At 39.3% G+C, this 25,832-nt stretch overlaps 1 protein-coding gene across 1 annotated transcript in view; it reads left to right on the plus strand.

The window, feature by feature from the left end:
- The first annotated feature begins 4,710 nt into the window (after positions 1 to 4,710).
- LOC135219553 (Fanconi anemia group I protein-like) overlaps positions 4,711 to 25,832 on the plus strand; it is a 258,047-nt gene continuing 236,925 nt past the window's right edge. The window contains exons 1-2 of the mRNA XM_064256406.1: positions 4,711 to 4,924; positions 16,108 to 16,212. Of these exons, the coding sequence (XP_064112476.1) occupies positions 4,793 to 4,924; positions 16,108 to 16,212 (237 nt within the window). The 5' untranslated portion in view covers positions 4,711 to 4,792. The remainder of the gene's footprint in view (positions 4,925 to 16,107; positions 16,213 to 25,832) is intronic.

Here is a 25,832-nt window from a genome sequence, read left to right on the forward strand (position 1 = left end):
GACTCCTAAGGAGGCAGGATGCAACCCGGAACCCCACACTATAAATACCACCCAGTCGAATTGGAGGACTGTGATAGAGCAAAAAATAAAAAAAAAAAACTAAAAAAAATAATAATAATGATCAATTCCATTATTATTATTATTATTATTATTATTATTATTATTATTATTATTATTATTATTATTAATTAATTAATTAATTTCCAATTATATTAAAATGGTCATCTAGAGCACCTTTCAAAGCACATCTTGTTCCATTCATTCTTCTATTATGTTAGGAATCAAATTAAAAAAAAGGTGTTTAAGATACATGTTTATTGAGTAACAAAGTAAACAACATTAAACTATGATTATTAAACTATATGCAGATCATACGAGTTGCCTTATAATAACCAAATTATATACATCGTATTTTTAGTGTAAGCTGTTCATTTTAAATCTTTTATTATTTAAAGCTTGTATGCTATGTCATATAATTTTTAAGCATTGAAACAATGAATTTGTTTTACACAACTCGACTATGTCTCTTATTTCTAAATACGTTCTATTTGACAGTGAACTGCACCTTTGTCACTCACAAAGTAGTTACAAGGATAAAGATGTCACAAAGACTTGTTAGTCCATCTGAGGAGACATCGTGCGCTCACTTATCTCAAGTAGTAGGTTTTGTTCATTCACAGTGCCCTAATTATTTTTTGTCTGGCTTTCCTTTAAACTCTTCCACACTGTTGCTGTTTACAGCTTCTAGTGGCAGTTTATTCCATGTGTCACATATCTTGTATTTAAAGAAAACTTCCCACAGTGGGATGTGTTGTATCTCTTCAGTTATAGTTTCCATCCATTATTTCTTGACTGGTTTTCGTTTTAACGTAAGTAGGTTACTGTTCTACTTTTTGTTATGCATTTCAGTATTTAAAATGTTCTATTAGATGCCCTCGTAATCGTCGTGTTTCTAGCCATAAGCTATTTGTAAACCCTTTACATTTATCCAATTTAAAAGCATTTATCATCTTTTTGACCACCTCTCCTATTTTTCATTAGATCATTTCTTAAACTTTCCAATGTATCTGGGTCTGTTGCATTTACACCTAGTTTGGTGTCATCTGCAAATTTTGGCTATCCTGCTAGTTAAGTCTACATCAAAGTCATTTATGTAAATAAAAAAATAAAAAAAACAAAGAGGGCCCAAAGACAGAACCCTGAGGAACTCCGCTCGTTACATCTGCTCATTCTGATTCTTGACCATTTATTATGACTCCCTGTTTTTCTATAAGTTAGCCAGTCTTTTTCGATCCATTCTGCTATTTCCCCCACAATTCCTAAAGCTCTAACTGTTTGTCATTAGTTTCTTGTGTGGAACTTTGTCAACAGCCTTTTGGAAATCTAGAGTAAAGTATAGGTAGTAACGTTTGTTTCGTAATCTGCCGGTAAGTCTGGAAGTTAGGCTCTGCCGCAGGTTCCAATGTATATAGCGCGTTGTGCAGGCCTCTGCTCATCCTAAATAATAGAATTTAATGCACACATCTTCTCTTCTTCTGAGTATAATGTTCTTCTTGGCCAGCAAAGCGAATAGAATAAGTTCCACTTGTTTAAGTGCCATACTCTCTATTGACTATCACAACATCTCCAATCGGTGGAAGACAACTGGTGGCGACCATCGATTGCCCAGTGTGAAATGGCCTATACATATGATGTTGTTGAAGATTAAGCTGGCCCTATGCCAGCACGGGCTCTTGCCTATAGAGCAGCCGTAAGTCATTTTGAATATTTTTGCAGGTAAAAAGGGGAGATTTTTAGGATATGAGGTGAGCATTGATTGTGATCATAAGAATATGCCAGTGGAATGATATGCATGAAAAAGTGAAATGAAAGGTTAACAAGCGAGGTTACAAACCCCTTTGAGTACCTACCGCGAGTCAAGGTAGCCAGTAAGGAAAATTGAAAAATTATCGTCGAAGAAAAACGGTAAAAAAGCAAAATTCTATGAGTGAAAATATACTTTTAATGGGCCTAAATGTCTCAATCTTTCATTCACGTGTTCCTTTCTAATAATTACTCGATTGCCTATCATTTTTGTTCCTCGTAAGCAGTTTCTATTTCTAACGTTTTTCCTTTATCTTTTTTGTTTTACTTTCCTTTAGAATTGTGTTCATATAACATTTATTTCTTAAATGGAATCGGAATGATGCTGTCTCATAGTGAATACGCACTGCAGTAAAGCATAATACACTCAAGTCGACAAATATATCACTCACAGATCTCAGAAGTGTAGTCCTAGACAGCGCTTCTGCATATAACAGTATTTGTTAAGATTCGTTCGCCACTTCCGGTTATTGACGTGTTTTCAACCTGTCTGTGACATGCATGGGCTCCGACGTTAGACATTATTGTTACAAATCGTCAAATCAGACAACATATCTTTTGAATTTTGACCCAGGAATTAATAAGACATTGTGTGCCCCGATCACCGTCTTATTAAAGGACGAAAGCTTTCGGCTACGAATATCTGCCTATTATTTTTCCTGTGGTATGTGGTATTAGCTTACACACACACACACACACACACACACACACACACACACACACACACATATATATATATATATATATATATATATATATATATATATATATATATATATATAACGTGTGTGTGTGTAATATACATAAAGAAAGGGTAAGCTTAGAGCTTGTTATCAGCGGTCGTTGTGCGTCACAATCAGTTCCACGGTCCATAGCTATTATTATTATTATTATTTATTTTTGTCTTTTGTTTTTAGTCTATCACAGTCCTCCAATTCGACTGGGTGGTATTTATATGTGTGGTTCCGGGTTGCATCCTGCCTCCTTAGGAGTCCATCACTTTTCTTACTATGTGCGCCGTTTCTAGGATCACACTCTTCTGCTGAGTCCTGGAGCTACTTCATTGTCGAGTTTTCTAGATTCCTTTTCAGGGATTTTGGGATCGTGCCGTAGTGCTCCTATGATTATGGGTACAATTTCCACTGGCATATCCCATATCCTTCTTATTTCTATTTTCAGATCTTGATACTTTTCCATTTTTTCCCTCTCTTTCTCTTCAACTCTGGTGTCCTATGGGTATTGTGACATCAATGAGTGATACTTTCTTCTTGACTTTGTCAATCAACGCCACGTCTGGTCTATTTGCATGTATCACCCTATCCGTTCTGATACCATAGTCGCAGAGGATCTTTGCCTGATCGTTTTCTATCACTCTCAGGTTGGTGCTCGTACCACTTATTACTGCAAGGTAGCTGATGTTTCTTGCACAGGCTTCAGTGGAGGGCTTTTGCCACTGAATCGTGCCTCTTTTTGTACTGGTCCTGAATGCAAGTGCCGGGCATTCGCTTGCTATGCAGTTTAAGGTTTCATTTTTCGTATTGCACTTCCTACATATGGGAGAGATGTTATTTCCATCTATCGTTCTTTGAACATACTGGTTCTTAGGGCCTGATCTGTGCCCGCTGTTATCATTCCTTCAGTTTCCTTCTTGAGCTCTCCCCTCTGTAGCCATTGCCATGTGTCATCGCTGGCTAGTTCTTTAGTCTCTCTCATGTATTGTCCGTGCATTGGTTTGTTGTGCATCCCTCTGTTCTGTCTGTCCATTCTCCTGTCTGTATATTTCTTGGGTCTTCGTCTACTTTTGTTAGTCCTTCTTCCCATGCACTCTTTAGCCACTCGTCTTCACTGGTTTTCAGATATTGCCCCAGTGCTCTGTTCTCGATGTTGACGCAGTCCTCTATACTAAGTAGTCTCTCTCCCTCCTTCCTTTCGTGTTTATGTATAGTCTGCCGGTGGGTATTTGCTCTTGGGTGTAGTGCTTTGTGTATTGTCATATGTTTCCTGGTTTTCTGATCTATGCTGCGGAGTTCTGCCTTCGTCCATTCCACTATTCCTGTGCTGTATCTGATTACTGGCACTTGCCCATGTGTTTATAGCTTTTATCATATTTCCGGCGTTTGAGTTTTGACTTGAGCATCGCCTTGAGTCTCTGCATATATTCTTTCTGATCGTGTCCTTCATCTCTTGGTGTTTTATATCCCCTCCTTCCATTATTCCCAGGTATTTGTATCCTGTCTCATCTGTGTTTTGATGTTGCTCCCATCTGGTAGCTTTATCGCTTCAGTTCTCGTTACTTTGCCTTTTTGTATGTTAACTAAGGCGCTTTTTTCTATTCCAAACTCCATCCTGATGTCCCCACCCAGATGCAATCCTTACAGTCTGGATTAGGGTATCTATTCCTTGATGCTCTTACCATACAGCTTGATGTCGTCCATGAACATCAGATGGTTGATTCTGTTGCCTCTTTTCTTGAGTTGGTACCCTTGTTTTGTTGTTTTTGATTTAGCTGACCTTGTGTCAGCACGGTCTCTTGCTCACAGAGCAGCCCGTATCAGTTGTACCCTTCGGCATCTATCTTCTGTAGTACTTTTGTCATGGAATTATTATTATTATTATTATTATTATTATTATTATATTATTTTATTATTATTATTATTATTATTATTATTATTATTATTATTATTATTAAACATCCAATTGATCCATTGCTTATGACTGATTTTAATCATTCTCGCCAAGATTAATTTTCTAAAGGACTCGAGGATATGCGTCAAGAATGAAGGAAGAAGAGACGGGTGATTGGCGGGAAGACTTGTCAAAACAAGTTGTAGGTGGTTGAATAACAACAACTGTCTGGGAGGATTGGATTGTGGTTGAAGTTCATGGTTTCTTTTGAGTTGAATGAACCCGTATCGAGAGCTTCCACACAATGTCCAAATTACAACAACGTTTCAGGGAACTCATAGAAGGTTCAGAGTGGAAAGAGCTTGAAGATTTGCTTCTCAACACAGAAGAGGAATGGGATTTTGGAAGTGAGTTTTTGCGGTTTCGCAAGTCTAAGGTACCCAAACCCATTCTAGGCTGCTCTCTCTCTCTCTCTCTCTCTCTCTCTCTCTCTCTCTCTCTCTCTCTCTCCTCTCTCTCTCTCTTTGAGAATATTTAGCCTATATGTATTACCTATGTCCGTGTGTGCAGACTGGCATAAAACCTACCTAGTACTAGGTATACTAGGGTATAGGTAGGGTAGCCTAGGTAGTAGTAGACCTATAATTTAGCTTAGGCCTACATAGGTAGTATAGGCTAATGCTAAGGCTGCCGTGAGGCCTAGCAAGGTCACATTAGCCTCCATGGATATCCTGTACTGGTCTACACAGATAGCCTACTCACTACATATGAGAATTCAGGACCTCGTAACACGGTTTTTTCGCAATAACTTTTTAATCTATGCATTTCATAAATATAACATTTATTCAGAATACATATTATATCAACACATAAATTTGAGTGAATTCTGCACTACGTAGGTTGAATAAATTTGGTACTTAGGTATAATGTAAAAGTGACCTTTTTGAAGACGGGCCAACTTACTCAGAGAAAAGGTTTCGAACGCGCTCGTTACGTAACTTATGACATCATTTCTTCCCCCTCTTTCTCGATGGATGATTGGCTATACTAACGAAGGCTAAACCTCTGGCAACAATGACATTCCATTTAAATACAAGCAAAGCAGTACACCTTTATGAACTCTGGAACCTCTCCACTGATAATTGTCATAATGAACAAACCAACAAAATATGTTAATAAATACAAAAACACTTCGATTATTAGTCTAACTCCCAAAATAAGTTTCCAAAGAAATTACAGTCTACTTTATAGGTAGGTCACAATCGGATTGGCAAGATGTAGGGAATAGTTGGTAATTATCAAAAACATAGTAGACAAGCTTGATTTTATAACTGCTATATCCAATGTCAAGCAATTTTTATTTATTGGCTATCTACTATCTATTTACTGAAAAAAAAATAGCCGGTACCGTATATTGGCTTTAAACCTTCACCAATAATTATCGTAAGAATGGTGACTTCATGAGGCTCCACCCACTTTCGCCTCGTTATAATTCAGGATAACACTGAAGGCTATCATGGGCATTGTTGGATTAGAAAATTTAACTTCTGGCTATAAAACTAATTTCTCGAGTAGTTGTAAGAAGTGCTAAATGATCCTCAAGGATCCCAGCAGTTTGGCCTAAATGTTTAATTCATGTATATTACTGCTATACTGTTGCGGCACTTCTGCTACAGTAGTATTACTACGCTAGCACTGATACCCGACCCACATCTATGTATCGTTCCGCCATTCATAAAGTCTTTGGGTTTCAGAGCCGATGGAATTTCTGTCTGGTGGATGGGCGGGGCAACATTTAGTCAAGAGGTGTTTGTTTACCTTGCTTACGTAATGAATATTTTTGGCGACTCTTGGCTCGTAATCATTGGCCATGGCGTCGGCTAGATCATTTTTATCTCTATAAAAATTAAAACTATCGGGTTTAGGTGTTGATAATGCTGACAAAATTTGTGTGTGGTTGTAAAATATACATATGTCAACTTTCAGCTACATCCGATGCTTTGACAAGGAGCAAAGTCCAAAAAACCGTGTTACAGAGAGCCTGAATCTCATAGTAGTAAGTAGCCTAGTATATATATATAAGCATTCCGCATGACCGCATCGTTCGTCCCCGCGAATACGAAAGCCACCAGGAATTGGGGCGTCTAATGTATTTTGCCGTGTTTAGTATGAGCCCCGGGGGGTAATTACAGTCGTCCGAATAAATATTACTTAAAATTCTTGTTCAGGAGGTAAAACTGCATACAAAAACTGCAACTGCCATAGTCTAGGCCACCGAGGATTACGTAGTACCTTGATCTACCAAATTTCGATTTTCGGGAAGGTTGTCATGCTATTTTAGAGGTCGGCCATTTGGTATTTTACCCTATACCTAGGGCAGATTCCCCAACCACTCCCATGAGTACTGTCTCAGTCTCATGAGAATAAAAGGTAGCATTTGACTTTAAACCATCAAAGGATTTTGTACCCGAAAATATAACGAAAGTTGATCCTACCCTTAGGCCTATGTTATATAGTGTGAGGGGGGGTGGGGGACCAAATTCCTAGTGGAGATTTTGGGGTGGAGGTGGTAAAGGTAGTATGAGCAAAATAAAAGAACCTTAATCCCATTGATAGTTCCCATTCATATCAAGATGAGCTTTTGAAATGTTAAACTATCCAGCCCAACACCTAGGTACTAGGCAGTCCAGCCAGCTTTGCAGCTAAGCCCCACCTACGAGAATTCCTTGAAGGGATTGGTTGGAAATACCTAGTTTTGAAAAGTTGGTTAATCTGTGGTTCTTCTCATCATCATTTATTTTGCAATGGTTCTTTCGCAGAACTAATGCACGTTTTGCTGATTATCAGAAGGAAATGTTACATTATCCCCTGAAATAAAATCTAGTAGCCTAATACTTGTCTCCATAAAATTTTTAAAGAAACAGAAAAACACATGAAGTTAGAAGTGTTATGCCTTGCTGCAATGTTGTGTTTCATAAATGAGGTTCACCTGAAAACAGATGTGACGCAGGGTATGTCTGCGTTGGAATCGGTGTATATGAGTCTCTGGACAATGGTATTTAACATCTGATATTGTCAAGTGTGTTTGCCATTCTAAATTTAAACAAAGACTTTCTCAGAGTTATGCAGGTGGTATTTCATATTGATTTCAGGATATTTTACTACATTTTAACAGAATTAAAAGTATTTCATTGGAATCATTTACACATTCGCAGAGATGACAAGCAGTGATTGGACTCTACAAAACCAGAATATACCTTTGTTTACCAAAAAGTTACAGTATGATAGAGTATACAAATCATATGGGATGAAATTTGCTGAGAATTTTCTTAAAGACATTATCTTCTTTGGAAACAACAGGATCATAAAAAATGACGTAGACCTATAAGGTTTTATGTCTTTTTTCGGTTTACACAGCTCATGATGGATACACCCTGTTTCATCACCAACAATACTCCATTGTGAAATCTGTTTCATCGTCAATAATCCCGCTTTCCTTAGATTCTGATTATACACCTCCAACCTGAAATTTGTTTTCTCTCTCTTGTGTTGTACTCACTTACTAGTGAGGCTTTCACTACAGTGTTTTTATGGATTTTGCGTTTCGCTGAAATTATGCTACATTGTAAGACAAACGTAATAAACTGTTACTGATAGACTGTTTTTGTCCTCCAAAACCACTTATGTAATTATGCTACTTTGTAAGACAAACATGATAATCCTCCAAAAACAAGTTTTATAATACTACAATTAATTACATAATAATTGCATACCATTAATTAGAAGGAAGGGAAGGGGGTAAGGAGGGAGGGAAGGAATAACAACTGTTTGGACAGTCATACTTGTTCTAATTATCTATGTGGCACTTGCCAGGTTCGCCTGAAATGAAGTTTCATATGGTCGGAAATGAATAGAATGATAATCTAATCCATTACCTTGATTTTATCTCTTGGGATTCACTACAGTATTTTTAAGGGTTTGGCTGAAATTATGCTTCATTGTAAGACAAACAGAATAAACTTAAACTGATAAACCTTTTGTCTTCCAAAAAAACTATTTTATGAGTTGGTTTGACCAAAATTTTTATACTGTTACATTTTAATATTTTTTTGTGGTGACAAAACTGGCTCAAAGAATTGTGACGAAACAGGTTAAAAAAGTGGTGTCAAAATGGGCAGATCCCCTTATGATGTTTGGATTATAGGCCTATCTTATATTCAGCTGTTTTACAGTACCTATAGTGGTTCTTGTGGTTATTCTTGTTTTTGTTGCTGGTGTTGTGGTGTTTGTAGTGTGAAAATTTTTCTTATGGTATCCAAAATTCCAGAATAATCAGCTACACAACCACAAGTTTTACATTTATTCTCTGTGGTATGAGTGGCATTACAGTTACTATGGCCATCCATGCATGTGTATGTGCACTTGCTTATATGTGTACATTTCACTTTATGCATATTGTACATTATATATCATATGCATATTGTACATTATATATCATGGAGTTAAAACTACTATATTAATTGAAAGGTACTCCATGTAGGCCCATGCTCTGTCATTGCCTGAAAACCTAAGAAATTGACGAGTAGGCTTATGTCCTGTCATTGCCTCAAAATATAAGAATTTGACATAGGCCTCTGCCCTGTCATTGCCTCAAAATTAAGAATTTTATGTATAGGCTTATGCCTTGCCATCGCTTCAAAATATAAGGATTTTGATGAGTTACTGCCCTCGCATCAGAAGTGGCTGCTTAAGTCTATGCTTCATTTCAATTAATGTTCTCTGTCACTTCGCTTATGCAGGCCAGCACCAATGAAAAAAAAAAAAGAAAGCAAGGTGCGTGTGTATTTAAGCTGTGCATGGTAAAAAAAAAAAAAAAAACAAATACAGGCAAAATTATCCAAGATCTTCATAATGATATATAGCTTTATATATCTTTTATCAGAGATATCAGTTGCATACTTCACAACTCTGGGAACTCAAATCTGTGGTGTCATGATTCATGCATGAAACTCAACATCACCGAACGGAGTAAAATCTGTACTGGTAGTCATTTGGACTGTTAACTAGTGTGATTCTCCCTTTGAGAGCTAGCCAGTCACAAGTGTGCTCTGGGTGAGGCTTAGCTGCAAAGCTAGGTGGATTCTGCTATACTGTGCAATACAGTAAGGGCATGTTACCTGAAGTTAGGTTAGGTCAGTTGCTATTGAAACAAGCTTCAGAAAGATTCAGAGCACACATACACACACGGTAAATGATATTTTCAAGTCCAAAGTGCAATATGGTAAGTAAAATTTTACCAGAATGAAAGTTACAGAAAACAAAAGAGAATAACTATATAGGACTAATATTTAGGAAACCAAAGAGCACAGCATAAAAACTCCAATGTTGAGTTTTGGTAGTTAACCCTCTTACGCCGACTGGACGTATTTTACGTCGACATTTTTTGTCTCCCGTGTGCCGACTGGACGTATTTTACGTTGACTTACAAAAGTTTTTTTTAAAATTCGCGGAAAAATACTTATAGGCCTACCAGCCTAAAACTTTTGAATCACACGCCTTAGGGGATGCTGGGAGTTCACAATCGTTACGCAGGCGCACAAGCGCGAATTTCTTTCTTGCCGCACTAAAAAGTATCTGTGACACATCTCGGAAATTATTTCGTCACTTTGACATAATTTTTGTACCATTGTAAATTAGCCGTTACATGAAGTATTATATATGAAAATGTGCGCATTTTTATGTAGAATAAAACAATAAAATACTCATGATTGTAGCTTTTATCAGTTATGAGATATTTTCATATAAATAACGATAATTGCCAAAATTTCAACCTTCGGTCAACTTTGACTCTACCGAAATGGTCGAAAAACGCAATTGTAAGCTAAAACTCTTACAGTCTAGTAATATAGTAATATTCAGTTATTTATCTTCATCTTGAAACAAATTCAAAGTCTCTAGCAAAATATTTAGATTTATGGTGAATTTAAAAAAAAATCTTTCCTTCCCTCCGCGCACGGATTCTCCGCCACAAATCTCCGAAATGCGTACGTACCATTCTCGGAATATTTGTTCAGTTTCATATTGGCATTTCATAGAGTTTTATATATGAAAATGTGCGCAATTTCATGTAGAATAAAACGAAAAATATTTGAAGGTTGTAGCTTTTCTTATTTCCGAAATAATTGCATATAAAAATATATATATAAAAAAATTCGACATTCGGTCAACTTTAACTCGTCAGATATGGTCGAAAACTGCAATTGTAAGCTAATACTCTTACAGTATAGTAATATTCAATCATTTGTCTTCATTTTGAAAGAAATTGGAAGTCTCTAGGACAATATTTAGATTTATGGTGAATTTTTGAAAAAATATTTGTTTACGTCCGCATTTTACGAATTCATGCATTATTTTGTGATAATATTTTCTCTGTGTTGCTTTTATCGTTTTACAATGTGTTATATACCAAAATGATCGCAATTTAGTGTACATTACAACGAAAAAAAAGTAACTTGTTACCTTTAACCGTTTTGTGCACAGCGCGATATGAATACAATTATATATGAAATTTCGTTTTTGCGCTATCATATATCGCATTATTTATATATGATAATGATAATTTTTTTAATTTCTGATGGTTGCATACTAAACTTCAGCCAATGACAAAAAAAGGAGCCAAAAATGAACTCTAAATCTTGAAAAATAAGCGTGCTGTGATTTTTTGAAAAAAATATTTTTTCCGCCGCTTCCGCGCTCACTCTGAAACACCTCCGGCACGGGAGACGGGAGACAATTTTTTTTACCGCTTCGGCGTAAGAGGGTTAAGTAAAATAATAACAAAAACATACTTATACCACAAAATATTTAGATTTATGGTGAATTTAAAAAAAAATCTTTCCTTCCCTCCGCGCGCGGATTCTCCGCCACAAATCTCCGAAATGCGTACGTACCATTCTCGGAATATTTGCTCCGTTTCATATTAGGCATTTCATAGAGTTTTATATATGAAAATGTGCGCAATTTCATGTAGAATAAAACGAAAAATATTTGAAGGTTGTAGCTTTTCTTATTTCTGAAATAATTGCATATAAAAATATATATATAAAAAAATTTGACATTCGGTCAACTTTAACTCGTCAGATATGGTCGAAAACTGCAATTGTAAGCTAATACTCTTACAGTATAGTAATATTCAATCATTTGTCTTCATTTTGAAAGAAATTGGAAGTCTCTAGGACAATATTTAGATTTATGGTGAATTTTTGAAAAAAATATTTGTTTACGTCCGCGCGTTACGAAATTCATGCATTATTTGTGATAATATTTTCTCTTTGTTGCTTTTATCGTTTACAATGTGTTATATACCAAAATGATCGCAATTTAGTGTACATTACAAAAAAAAAAGTAACTTGTTACCTTTAACCGTTTTGCGCACAGCGCGATATGAATACAATTATATATGAAATTTCGTTTTTGCGCTATCATATATCGCATTATTTATATATGATAATGATAATTTTTTTAATTTCTGATGGTTGCATACTAAACTTCAGGCAATGACAAAAAAAAGTAGCAAAAATGAACTCTAAATCTTGAAAAATAAGCGTGCTGTGATTTTTTGAAAAAAATATTTTTTCCGCTTCCGCGCTCACTCTGAAACACCTCCGGCACACGGGAGACAATTTTTTTTTTACCGCTTCGGCGTAAGAGGGTTAAGTAAAATAATAACAAAAACATACTTATACCGCTGTATCTGGATTCTCTCCCGTCCCCCTTCGTATGCTTATTTTAAAAAACATACCAAATTCAATCACAATTTTACTGTTACCAAGATACTTACTGTCTGTTATGTTTCAGTGTTAATACTGTGGGGCTGGTACTAAACATGGCAGTCATGAGAAAAGTATATCCTGGGGTTAGTTCTGGTAATGCACCACAAGATGTGTTGTATAGGTGTTACGATAGAATGTTTTCAGCATTCCTGTAGCATCTAGCAGCACCTTTTTGCCTTTTACTCTACATTCATTCCCACTTCTAATAGTTCATTTAATTTATTTATTTTCTGGATCTTTTTATCTTGCTGTCCAACCACTTCAACTTGTTTTTTTCACTGTGTTAACTCATTCTTTTCACTGTGTTAGACACTTAATAGCTGCTAAATGCCCCAGTACTTGTGGTTTTATAGCCTAAATTACAAGACTCACTTACATGGTCTTATTTGTAATTGACCCATAGGTATGTTAGCTCCTTTATCAACGTGTGCTCCCATTCCTATTTGGGCAGCACTTGGTTTTCCAGTTTTCTTAGACAGAGATTACAGATGAATCTCACTCTGGCTCAAGCCCTTATCAATCATACATTCCTGTGCCAGGTTGTATAGGAAGCTACAAGGATTAGTGGTCTTTGTTAATTTTCATGACTGGAAACATTGGACTATACATCCAATTGCAGATTTAACTTGCTGGTCAGTTGAGAGATTGTCTGCCTACCTTAGGAACATATGTCAAAGTTTAAAACTATAACTTGTATTTCTGTGGTGAAACTTACCCTCCATCATTTGCTTTATCTGTGACTACTTGGCACAGGTTCGACAAGTGTTAAGATGGAAACAATTGTTAATGAACGCTCCTAGTCCTTGCAATAGGAATGACATAGTTCCACGTTGGCCGAGTGCATTTCGCGCTCTGCTACCAATCCGCTGGTCCGAAGTTCGATTCTCGGCTCGGCCAACGCGGAACCAGAGGAATTTATTTCTGGTGATAGAAATTCATTTCTCGATACAATGTGGTTCGGATCCCACAATAAGCTGCAGGTCCTGTTGCTAGGTAACCAATAGGTTCCTAGTCATGTAAAAATATCTAATCCTTCGGGCCAGCCCTAGGAGAGCTGTTAATCAGCTCAGTGGTCTGGTAAAACTAAGATATACTTACAATAGGAATTGCTTAAGGCATAGCCTAGACATGGCCCCTGAAGTCTTTAGACAAGGCAGTTTGGTAGTTAACTAATGGTCTGGTCATTGGTAATCCCTCTGACTGGACATAAACATTCCAATTTGCTTTCAGCCGTCGATGTGGATAGACGTGTGCTACACTGCTCTCTACCCAACTGTTGTTTCTGATTTCTTTTCAACCCCAGTGGGATTTTTCCTTGTTCTCTGTATTGTTGTTGTGATAGTGCATTTGTTTATTGACATAATATTGCAACAAACCCATGATTTACAATTGCTACTGACTTATGCCCCAGCCGACGTTGCCCTGGGGTGGAAGGGAAGACGTGTGATCAGGCATATCCTCTGCTGCAAGACTCCCGCTAATGTAGAGTCGGCTCAACTGCCATGCAACTACAGGTTAAGATGATCACTAACCAGAGGGAGTATTCAAGAGCAGTAGCTCTCTAACCAAGTATGTACAGGCAGTCCCCAGTTATCTGCTGGGGTTCCACTCTGACGGCTTGATGATAAGCAAAAGGCCTCAATAATAAAAAATCAGTGATTTTTGGCACTTATCAGCTCTGACAATCGGATTTTGGCACTTATCGACTTCAACAATTGGATTTTGGCATTTACTGGTTCCGAAAATCAAATTTTGGCACTGATAACCAGGGACTGCCTTTATGGTGGTGAAACATTGTTTCAATGCTGGCCATCCTTTCTATTTTGAAGTCATTATCAAAATGTTTTGGAATAGAATGTTTCCATTCATCCCACTAACCATTCAGTGTGGGATTCAGTTCAGTAATTAGTACTTGGTAAGTTACGTATACAGTGGTACCTCGAGATACAAAATTAATCTGTTCCGAGGCGGCCTTCGTATCTTGAACTGCATTTTACATGTAAAATGCCTAATCCATTCCAAGTTCCCTACGAATACACCCCAGTAAATTATATTTCCTTCCAGGCTTACAACACATGTTCTATGGGGTTACGACGCCGATCCGACAAAAGAAATGACTCCAAAAAAGGCAAAATACTGTACATACTTGAGTAATATTCAACTGCATGTAATGTTCAACCCCATTTTTACTGCACATATTAGGACTTTAGCATATGTCCCTTAGCAATAAGCCTAGCCTATGTTAGCAGTTGCTATAGCCTAGTCTATGATTCTGACATCTAAACCTAAGAAGCTAAAAGCTTAGAATATGCCAATAAAATGTATAAATAATCATTATGTACTCATTTCAAATAATTATTAATTAATCATTAACTATAATACACAAAAAAAAAAAAAAAACCTTCCAATCGTTTGTTTACATTCAGTCTTACGAGTACTGAACGATTGCCAAGCAATCACTTTTTCTATCACACAGTAAGCCATAAATTTTTCTTTAGTATCTCTCTTCAACTAATGAAACTACCAACAATATAATAACCATTCATTTCTATTCTTTATTCTATCTTTACCTAATGGAGATACCGAGTTACTGACAGCTATAATGAAATATATACGTAATATTAAAACAGAAGAAGAATTCTAAAAAATAGGTATTTTTTGGTTTCGGTGATAGCAATCTGATTTATTTTTATATTTTTAGATATCTAATTCACAATTTTTTTTTATTAAATGTATTGCATGTACTCATTTCAAATAATTATTAAGTAACCATTAACTATAAACAAAATAAACAATCAAAAAAAACAAAAACAAAAAAGCTTCCAAACTTCTGTTTAGATCAGAAACTCACGACTACCGAACGATCGCCAAGCAATCACTTTTCCTAGCACACAGTAAGCCATAAATTTTCATTATCTCTCTTCAACTACTGAAACAACCAAACAGTATAATAACCATTCATTTCTATTCTTTATTCTACCTTTACCTAATGCTTTTTTTTTATTAAATGTATTGCATGAATAAGTTTTTCAATTTACAGCATCCTTTTACCAATAGAAAACATAGAGCACAAGGGGTAGATGCTGACCAATAGGAGAGCAGGATCTTACAGGGTGACTAGCATCAGGAACCAATGGGAGAGCGGGAGGATGGTGGCAAGTTTACTCAGTTGGTGGCGCGCGAGTTTTAAAATTGTTCTCGGTGGTCTGGGCGAATCTCGGGACTTTACACAACAACCTTTCGTAACTTGAACTATTTTCATATGTAGAGCCAAAAAAATCTTCGTATTTGCTTTCATATCTCGAGTTTTTCGTAAGTTGAGCCTTTCGTATGTCGAGGTACCACTGTATAAAAATAACATTTCTATAATAAAATAAAGTTTTATTTATACTTAGAAGTAATTAATGAGTTGGAGCCCTCCCTCCTCCCCTGTTTTTGACATAACAGCAGAATCTTAATGAAGCCACCACCTATTGTTGCTACCAACCGACCCATAATCCCACCTCAGTCACTCCTCATATTTCCTGATGCTCAATGAAAAAGTGCTGCGTATGGCATTTTTATGGGGGTACCCTCCTGTTCACGTGCTTGCTACCAATTAAACATGGTACCAGAATACAGCAACTATTTGTAGCTAGCACTAAGGAATACTCTTACATAAAAAGGGTAATTTTGTACTCTCTTTGCAAGAATACTAATTGCTGGGTATGTCACTAAGCTTCAAAAGTATGATTTTTTTTTTTTAATGAAAAAATCAATTTTTTCATCCCTTTTTTTCCATTCACAGATAATTGAGCGGAAGTTGATGGGTTCAGATGGACCTAAATGGATAGGAGGTATGCTGACTTCTCTTAAATGTGGCACCAGGGAGAGTACATCCTTGCGAATTAAGGTATGGTGCAGTGTGATAATGACCTCTTTCTCAAGAATATGTGCATAATAATTTGTTCCTAAGGAAATATAAACCATTTTTTTTTATATTGGAGTATTTTAGTGAAGAAGTTTGAAGAATTATGTATTTCACCTTCATTTGTTATTTGTGATTCCCCACTATTTTGTTATTTAATCTTCCTTGCAATTTCAGCAGTGTCAAGGTTGTAGGAGAGATTGTATTGCTGTGGACAGGTAGACAAGGTATTAGTCCAGTATTAGTCTATTTCTTTCTCTTGTCACTGGAGTTGAGGGTGTAAAACACTTCAGGCATGTGGGATCATACTCATTTACTATGCAACACTTACATCTGATTTTGCTGTAGCATCTAGGTGTTCCAGGACTACTGTAATAGTACTGTATCTTCTGGGAGGAAGCTTGACCAGAGTGACAAAGGGAAGCTTTGTCCTGTTATCTCTCCCTTGTCATTGCATTCTCTCCACCTCTTCTTCCCTTATTCCTTATAAGAAGAGAGATAAAGATTGTCTTAAGACCTGTTGCAAGAGGTCTTTGGCGTTTCTTATGAGTGTTCTTCCTTTTTGAAGGGAGGTTGAGGCTCATGGTAACTTGTGGGTGATCCCTTACCTACCCACTTAGACAAGGCTCTCTGGCATTATCCTGAGGGGTCACCATACAGGAGTCTGCTTATCCTGCTTGCTTAGTGGGTTTTATCACTAAAGGTGCTGGTCTCAGAACTAAGAACTCTTGGATGTTTTGATAACTAAAGAAGTGTATGCTTGTCCTGCTTGCTTGGTCTCAGTTTCTGGTGGGTTTACAGTTGTCTCTTCTAGTGGAGAAGCCAAGTGGAGGCTGGAGACTGGTCATCAACCATTTAATGCTGAACGAGTTTGTGCTACTGGCTCATTTTTGGATGGAAACAGTACGAGGATGACATCATGTCTTCAGTAGGTCCGAGGGATGCATAATTCCAAGTACCTGTCCATCAGAACTCAGAAGTACCTCTATCTGTCTTAGTGGAATTGGCTATAAATTCAGTTTTTGTACATGCAACTTACCCAGCAGATATATACTTAGCTTTAGACTCGGTCGTCCCGACAGAATTTCAAAACTTGCGTCACACGCGACAGGTAGGTCAGGTGATCTACCATTCCCGCCGCTGGGTGGCGGGATCCGGAACCATTCCCGTTTTCTAAACAGATTTTCTCTGTTGCCGGTTCTGACAACATCTGTTGTTAGTTCCTCCTACTTGGATTTCTTCTCGTTTGCCGAGGATTAAGATTGGTTTGATATTTGGTGACATATTCTTTTTCTCTGGCTTGGCATACGCTAATTGTGGACTGTTTTTGGATTTTGATTAGGATTTTTCTCTCACGATGTCTGATGTTAAGGCTTCTCCTGTGTATAGGGTGTGTACAAGGGAGGATTGTAAGATTAGGCTACCGAAAGCTTCGGTAGACCCTCATAATGTGTGTTTGAAATGTAGAGGTGCTGAATGTTCGTTGAATAACACTTGTAAGGAATGCGAGAATTTAACAGAACTAGAATGGAAGAACTTAACCTCTTATGTCAAGAAACTGGAGAGGGATAGAGTTAGGAAGGCTTCCGCAAGGACCTCCAGTAGATCTTGCTCTTTAGAACAAGAAAATGATAATGTTGTAGTAACTAATGTTTCTCCCTTAACCTCAGCTCCTTCTCCCTTTATTGAAACCAAGGATTCGTCCTCTGAAAGGGAAACCATGAAGTCCTCCATTAAGAAGCTACAAGCTCAGCTGCAAGCTATGGAGAAAGGTAAGAGTGATGAAAGTGACATGTGCAGTGTACCCAGTGCAGTGGAGGGGGCGTCTGACCGGTTCCGCATTGCTCCTAGGCCTAGACCTCTTTCAAACTCTCAAGACCAAGGGAGGAGGAATGTCAACAGCCGTAAGGAGGATGTAGAGCATCCCCAACGGTCAGGCGTCCCTTCGGTAGATCCTGAAGTAGCGTCCCAGGCTACCTTGGATAGCAGCAGGAAAGGCATCCTAAGGGAGTCTTTTTTGGCCTCAGATTCATCGTATCCTTGACGTGGATGGAGTTCGGCCACGGAATCGCGCCCCTTGAAAAGAGCCTGGAAGGCGCCAAGAGGAGACGCTGCGGATTCAAGCCTGGAGTGTTTTCCAGAGGATTGGCCTTCAGATCATAAGAAGGCGAGGCAGGATGCGCCCTCTCCTCAAGATCCCACTAAGAGGTTCCTAATCAGCCTACAAGAGCTGTTATCCTCTTTGGTAGGCTCCTTTGCCAAAGACTCTACAAGAAGGAAGGACGTCTCTCTTCCTGTTAAGAGCTCAAAGAGGAGGCCCGCTGTTAGCAAGCGCCCCTCTTCGTCTAGGAGGGAATTCTCTCCCAGGCGCTCCTCTCCAGATTTTAGAGCCTCTTTTGACAGGAGTTATTCTCCTGATAAGCGCTCTCCTTCGCCCTATAGGCGCTCTTCTCCTCATGGTAGGCGCTCTCCCCAGAGCAGACGCCGGGAGCCCAACAGGAGCACCTCTGTCCACGAGCACTCTCCTGTAAAACCACAGGTTCACAGCCGCTCCCCTAGGAGTCTCCAGAGGCGCCAGGAGCCTAGCAGGCGCCAGGAGCCTAGCAGGCGCCAGGATCATGTCAGGCGCCAGGAGCCTACCAAGCGCCAGGATCATGTCAGGCGCCGGGAGCCTACCGAGCGCCAAGAGCCTTTCAGGCGCCAGGAGCCTAGCGAGCGCCAGAAGCCTAGCAGGCGCCAGGATCCCGTCAGGCGCAAGGAGCCTATCGGACTCCAGGAACTTAGCAGAACCCTTCTTTTAGGAGTTCTTCCCCTCCTAAAAGACAGGAGTCTCAGATCCCCACGAAATCCAACAATAGCAAGAGTTTGTCTCGGGATGGACGTACTCCTTCTCGGGAAAGGAGTCCTTCTCCTTGTAAGAGCTCCCTCCCTCCCAAACGCTCTCCCTCAGTTGGAGCGTTGGAGGATTTTTTGGATGAGGATTTGCCTTTGGATGCAGCAGTCTCAGACTATAAAAGGCTTTCCTTGCTTCTCCTCAAGGAGTTCGGAGACTCCCTTCATCCTGCTGATCTCAAAGCATTGTCTATCTGGGGATTCAGATGGATTCTTGGGATTTTCTAGCGTCTCCTTCCCAGGAAAGGAGAGAATGCTGCTTAGAAAAGGTGGCAGTCTTTCTAAAGAAAGAACATTGTTCTGCTAGGGAGAGGATGAGTCTGCTGGGGACCCTCTCCTCACTGGAGCAGTTCGTTTCTTTAGGAAGGCTACACCTCAGACCACTTCAGTTTTACCTGAAGGAGAGATGGGATCGGAAGTCACAAGATCTAGGAGACTCCTTTCCTATATCGGAGAAGATATAGGAGAATCTCCGCTGGTGGTTGGACCCACAGAAGTTAAGCAAGGGGATCTCTCTTCACTTAAAGAGCCCTCTCCTAGCGTTATTTGCAGACGCGTCAGACGCGGGATGGGGAGCAACGCTAGGCACAAGAGAAGTGTCAGGCACCTGGAGGGAAGAACAGGTGTCCTGGCACATAAACAAGGAAGAGTTGACAGCCATTCATCTAGCTCTCATTCATTTCGAGAAGCAGATATCAGGATTGGTAATTCAGATTCACTCCGACAATACAACAGCCCTAGCCTATATAAGGAAACAGGGAGGTACGCTTTCCTTCTCCCTTTACGAGATGCGAGGGACCTGCTGATCTGGGCTCAAGAGAGGAAGATCTCTCTCCTCACAAGGTTTGTTCAGGGCGAGAGAAACGTCCGTGCAGACCTTCTGAGCAGAAAAGACCAAGTCCTACCCACAGAGTGGACACTCAATCCTCAAGTCTGCGAGCAGCTTTGGGCATTGTGGGGAAGACCAAATGTAGACCTGTTCGCTACCAACAGGAACAACAGGCTGGAGAACTATTGCTCTCCGATCTCGGACCCGAGAGCAGTGGCCATAGACGGCCTTCTGCTAAACTGGGCAGGTTTAGACGGGTACGCTTTTCCCCCTTTCAAGATAGTAGGGGAAGTTATAAGAAAGTTTGCCTGCTCAGAAGGAACAAAGCTGACACTGATTGCTCCCTTCTGGCCAGCACTAGATTTGTTTACAGAGGTACTGGAGTGGATAGTGGATTTTCCCAGGTCGCTTCCACTAAGGAGCGATCTTCTCAAACAGCCCCACTTCGACAGATTTCACAAGAACCTCCCCGCTCTAAGTCTGACTGCCTTCAGACTATCGAAGGACTTGTTAGAGCGAGGGGTTTTTCTCGCGAGGCTGCTAAAGCTATCGCAAGAGCCAGAAGATCTTCCACTTCAAGAGTGTATCAGTCGAAGTGGGAGGTCTTTAGAAGATGGTGTAAGGCTAAGAAAGTATCCTCTTCCAGTACCTCTGTAACAAACATCGCTGATTTTCTCCTTTATTTAAAGAAGAATTGTAACTTAGCGGTGTCAACAGTGAAGGGTTATAGGAGTATGCTGGCCTCTGTTTTCAGGCATAGAGGCCTAGATCTTATTAATAACAAAGATCTTCATGACCTTATAAGGTCTTTTGAAACCTCTAAAGATCAGAAGATTAGGAGCCCTAGCTGGAACCTGGATGTGGTGCTTAAGTTCCTCATGTCCGATAAATTTGTACCTTCACATACAGCCTCCTTCAGAGACTTAACTAGGAAGTCTTTGTTCCTCTTCTCTCTAGCAACGGCTAAGAGAACAAGTGAGCTACAAGCTTTGGAAGGCAGGGTGGGCTTTAAGAAGGACTCAGCAATTTGCTCCTTCAAGCCACTCTTCTTAGCTAAGAACGAAAATCCTTCCAAGCCATGGCCAAGAAGCTTCGAGGTAAGAGGACTTTCTTCATTAGCAGGAAAGGAACTGGAGAGGACTTTGTGTCCTGTCAGAGCCCTCAAGTTCTACCTAAAAAAGAAGACAATACTAGAAGGTACGGAAGAAAGTCTCTGGTGCTCAGTCAAGGATCCTAAGAGACCCATTTCGAAGAACTCCCTGACGTTCTTCATTAAAGATGTGATCAAGGAGGCCTATCTCGCATGCGGTGAAGAGCACCTCAAGCTCCTCAGAGTGAAAGCACACGAAGTGAGAGCCATAGCAACGTCAATGGCTTTCCACAAAACTTGGTCTCTCCAGGCTCTTATAGAGTCAACATACTGGAGGTGTAACTCTGTTTTCACCTCTAATTACTTAAGAGACGTGAGGATTACGTATGAGAAGTACTTCTCACTGGGAGCTAATTTTCCGCGGATTCAGTGCTGGGAAAAGGAGCCGAGGTTAATCCTTCCTAACTTAGTTTATTTTAGTTATCTGTTACGTTTTTGGTGGTTGTTTTTATGGTCAATTGAAAGAGGGTGTAGTAGAACCCCTTTCAATTTCTGGATTCTAACATTACTAATATGGTCAGGTGGTCAGGATTGGCTTTAGTGCTCCTTGTTTTACTAGTAAAGAGAAACCTAAAGCTCTGTCATGTAAGAGGGCTAGTCCCCATTGATATGATACAGGTAAAGGCTCTGCCATGTAAGTGGGTCAGCCCCCATTGGCACGATCCAGAGAAGGCTCTGTCCTGTAAGCGGGCTAGCCCCCATTGACATGATCCAGAAGGGTTTTTCAGTCATAGGTCCCTACCTCGCTGAAACTCTTGAGGCATGCAGACTCATAGACAGTAATCATGAAGTCTTCTGCCCAATCAGGTAAGAACCATGGATTATATATCCTAAAACATATGTTGTTTTTTCCCTGTTTTTTTTTTTTTTTTTTTTTTTTTTTTAATGTTGTATTTAGCTGTCTCTTGCCCTCCACCAAGGGTGCCAATCAGCTAAGTATATATCTGCTGGGTAAGTTGCATGTACAAAAATGATATTGTTAAGATACAATAAAGTTTTGTACATACTTACCTGGCAGATATATACGATTAATGGCCCACCCAACCTCCCCTCAGGAGACAGGTGGAAGAGAAAATCTGTTTAGAAAACAGGAATGGTTCCGGATCCCGCCACCCAGCTGCGGGAATGGTAGATCACCTGACCTACCTGTCGCGTGTGCCGCGAGTTTTGAAATTCTTTCGGGACGACCGAGTCTAAAGCTAAGTATATATCTGCCAGGTAAGTATGTACAAAACTTTATTGTATCTTAACAATATAATTTTCTGCTTTCTTTGGTGCAACCCCACAAATGTTTCCAAATGGTTTTCACTTAGGTTTCAGCTTGGGCCCCATTCACATGGTACAAGCCCTGGATAATTGGTTAGCCTCATTGTCCTCTGAGACAGTTTTTCTTCTGGACAGAGACCTCTTACTCTTTTTTTTTTTTTTTTTTTTTTTTCCAAATTGTGGTAAGCTGGGAGAAGTTGCATCTCACACCCAAGTAGCAGACGAAGTACCTGGGTATGCTTGTAGGCTTGGCAGCAGTGAGGAATTTGCCACCAGACTAATAAGGAAACTCAGGGAGATATTAGCATTGGTTCTTGACCCAGGAGCTCAATTTGTTCGGAGTGCTCCATCTGCCCCCTGTAAGTTCAAATTTTGTGTTGCACCTCTCTGTTTAGTTACAATGTATGTTGTTAAGCATGCTGAACAGCACCACAGCTGACACCAATGTGCCATCTCAGACTCTCAAACTTACACAAGTGGTAAGACTGATTTTGTCGTGAGGTATTGAGCCCATTCTTTTTCTATCATGGCTAATGACAAGCTTAAGGCAAGTAGTAAAAAGCAGCAAGGTATCTCAATAGAAACAAAAGTGGCAATTGTAGAGAAATTAGAAAATGGTGAAAAAATGGTAGAGGTAGCACTCTATTATAATATGAATCACTCAACTATTGGCACAATCTTTAACCCTTTAACGGGCACTACCAGAAATAAGAGTTACAGCAAAAAATGCTCTTAGTATGTTGTAGTACAACCAAATCCAAGACACTTTTATTCTTGTGCATTTTTGTAATTTTGCAAAAATGAGGTCAGAGACCCCCCAAACAAAGTGTCCTCAACGGACCACTGCCCAGTTCACGGGAAATCGTCTTTTAACACCAGTATCTTGAACTGGATGTTTTACACTTGTAACTTACCAAGTAATTATCTGTGGCTGAAAACTTCCTACCACAGCAGCCAAAATATTAAAAATTTTGTGGCGGCACATCATTGCTAGTGTAGGTGGATAGGACCCACACACTTTCAGTGCTGATAGGTACAAAATTGCAGAGAGAATCAATTTGTTTGCTGCTGGCTCCTGACTAACATCGGTGGTTTTGGCAGTCATTGTTCATCATTGTTTGGATATTTACAGTATTCTTTGGTGATATACTTACTTATTTTGTGGTTTGTTCTCATAATTAGTTATTCAGTTATGTCAAGCATTAGATATTGCTCAGAAGGTTGTAGGGCTAGGTTAACCAAGTTCTCTTATCATTCACACACCAAATGCATGAAGTGTAGGGGCCAAGATTGCTCTAAGAATGTATAGATCGGGGAGATTCTAAATGGAAAACTTAAATCTCATTTAGATAAATTAGCTAGAGACAGGATGAGAAAGGCGGCTCTCAGAGCTGAAAGTGCACAGGGGACTTGAAGAAATTTATACTTTTGACTCAGGAGTTAGGAATCTTAATCAGCACCCGAAAATCACAGCTTATTCTCTCTCAGATGATTCTTTATTTGGGCAAGACTGGACTCTTGGACTCTTTGGGCTTTTACCTTTCCCAGGGCAGTAGACACTATCCTACTGTCTGTATGAGAGTTCATGAATCGAAAGTCCTGCTCAACTCTACAATGGATGAGTCTGCTGGGAACCCTTGCTTCTTTGAAACCTTTCGTCAGTTTGGGCAGGTTACACATGCGCCTTCTCCAGTTTTACCTGAAGGTTCTATGGTCCAGAAAGACTGCAGGACTTGTTTGTCTTACCTATTTCTGAGGAGGTAAAGACAGATTTCCAGTGGTGGTTGTCTCGGACAGACTACAGGCAGTCTCTGTGTTATGATGGGCTCGGCTTATGCCGTTCTGAGTTTACAGTGCTCTTTAAATATATTCATAATAAATTATTTCCTGAGTTAACAAAGCTTGTTCCAGGCTCATGATGCTGACAATTCCAATCCGACGGAAGAAACATGGCTCTATAATGGCTTAATGGTAAAAATGTCTAGTTTTTTTTCTGAAAAATGAAAGAAAAATGCAGGAAACATTTTTTTCAAGACACCCAAATGATTAAAACTATGGTTTTCTTAAAATTTTGACAGTATTTGAATAACGTTGAGCTGAATGTAAGAAATATGTATCTAAAATGGCAGAATGGTCAATACAGGGAGTCCCCAGTTATCAGCGGACTCGGTTAATGGCGATCTGGTTTTATGGCGCTTGTCTAGTACCATAAGATCCGTGATTTATGGCGGATCTTATGGTACTAGACAAGTTTCGTTTATGGCACCATAACATATCTAACAGAGGTGCCTTGAACCAGTTATCACCAGCACCATTAACAGAAACTTGGCACCATAAGCCGTCAAGGGACAAACCTATGGTTAACTGATTCCGCAACAGCAGATCGCGACTAAGCGATGACCCACTGTATAGCGGACAAAGTAGGCTGTCGCAAACAGATTCTACTAACAAAGTGGACACAGGACCATCGAGTATGTGCCAAACTTTGGAAGCTGCTGGGGGAACCAAAGTTGGATTTGTTTGCGACATCCAAAAACCACTGTCTTCTGCAGTTATGCTCTCCCTTTCCAGACCTGTTGGTTTGCGCGACAGAGGCAATGTTTATAGATTGGTCAGATCTGGACCTAAATGCCTTCCTTCCATTTGGGATGATCAGGGAAGTTTTGAAGATGTTCCAATCGTGCCAGAATGTCAAGATGACCATAATAACATTCTTCTGGCCTCAAAAGGAATGATTCCCAGAATTTCTGGATCTCATAGTATACCACCTGAGACTCCTACTGTCAATTCCAGGTCTACTCAGACTTCAGGAACTTATATTGAGACATGTCCACTCTGGCCCTGGCAGGCTTTCAGCTGTTTGCAAAGTGCTATGAGCGAAATGCTTTTCAAGAGTTGCATCAGAAGCTGTTGCTAAATGTAGATGAACTTCTACCAGGCAAAGTAGGCAGACTTCAGACTGGTGTAAAGAGAATAAAGTCATGTCTTCTGATACCACTATGTATAACTCAATTAGCAGACTTTTTTTCTATACTTGAGATTGACCAGGAACCTTTCTTCAGTAACTGTTAAAGGATATAGAGCTATACTTAGCTCTGTGTTCAGACATAGAGGGCTAGACTTGTCGTATAACCAAGATCTCTCAGACCTTATTAGGTCTTTTGATATGTCTAAGGATAAAAGGAGGTACAGTATGTATTCACGAAACTTAAACATGGTTTTTAAGTGGCCTTTTGATTCTCTGTTTGAACTTGTGCGGTCATCTTCACTAAGGAATCTTACGAAAAAGACTATTTTCCTTATAATCCTTGAAACTGCTAAGAGAGTGATTGAGCTCCATGCAATAGACAAAAGATTGGTTTTGTACAAGGAGATGCTATTTGTTCCTTTACTTTTGGTTTCCTAGCAAAAAAATGAGAATTTCTCTCAACCCTGGCTTCATTTTTTTACTTTTGTCCGGAAGAAGAG

The sequence above is a fragment of the Macrobrachium nipponense genome, chromosome 1, assembly GCF_015104395.2.
Source record: "Macrobrachium nipponense isolate FS-2020 chromosome 1, ASM1510439v2, whole genome shotgun sequence".
Taxonomy (NCBI): Eukaryota; Metazoa; Arthropoda; class Malacostraca; order Decapoda; family Palaemonidae; genus Macrobrachium; species Macrobrachium nipponense.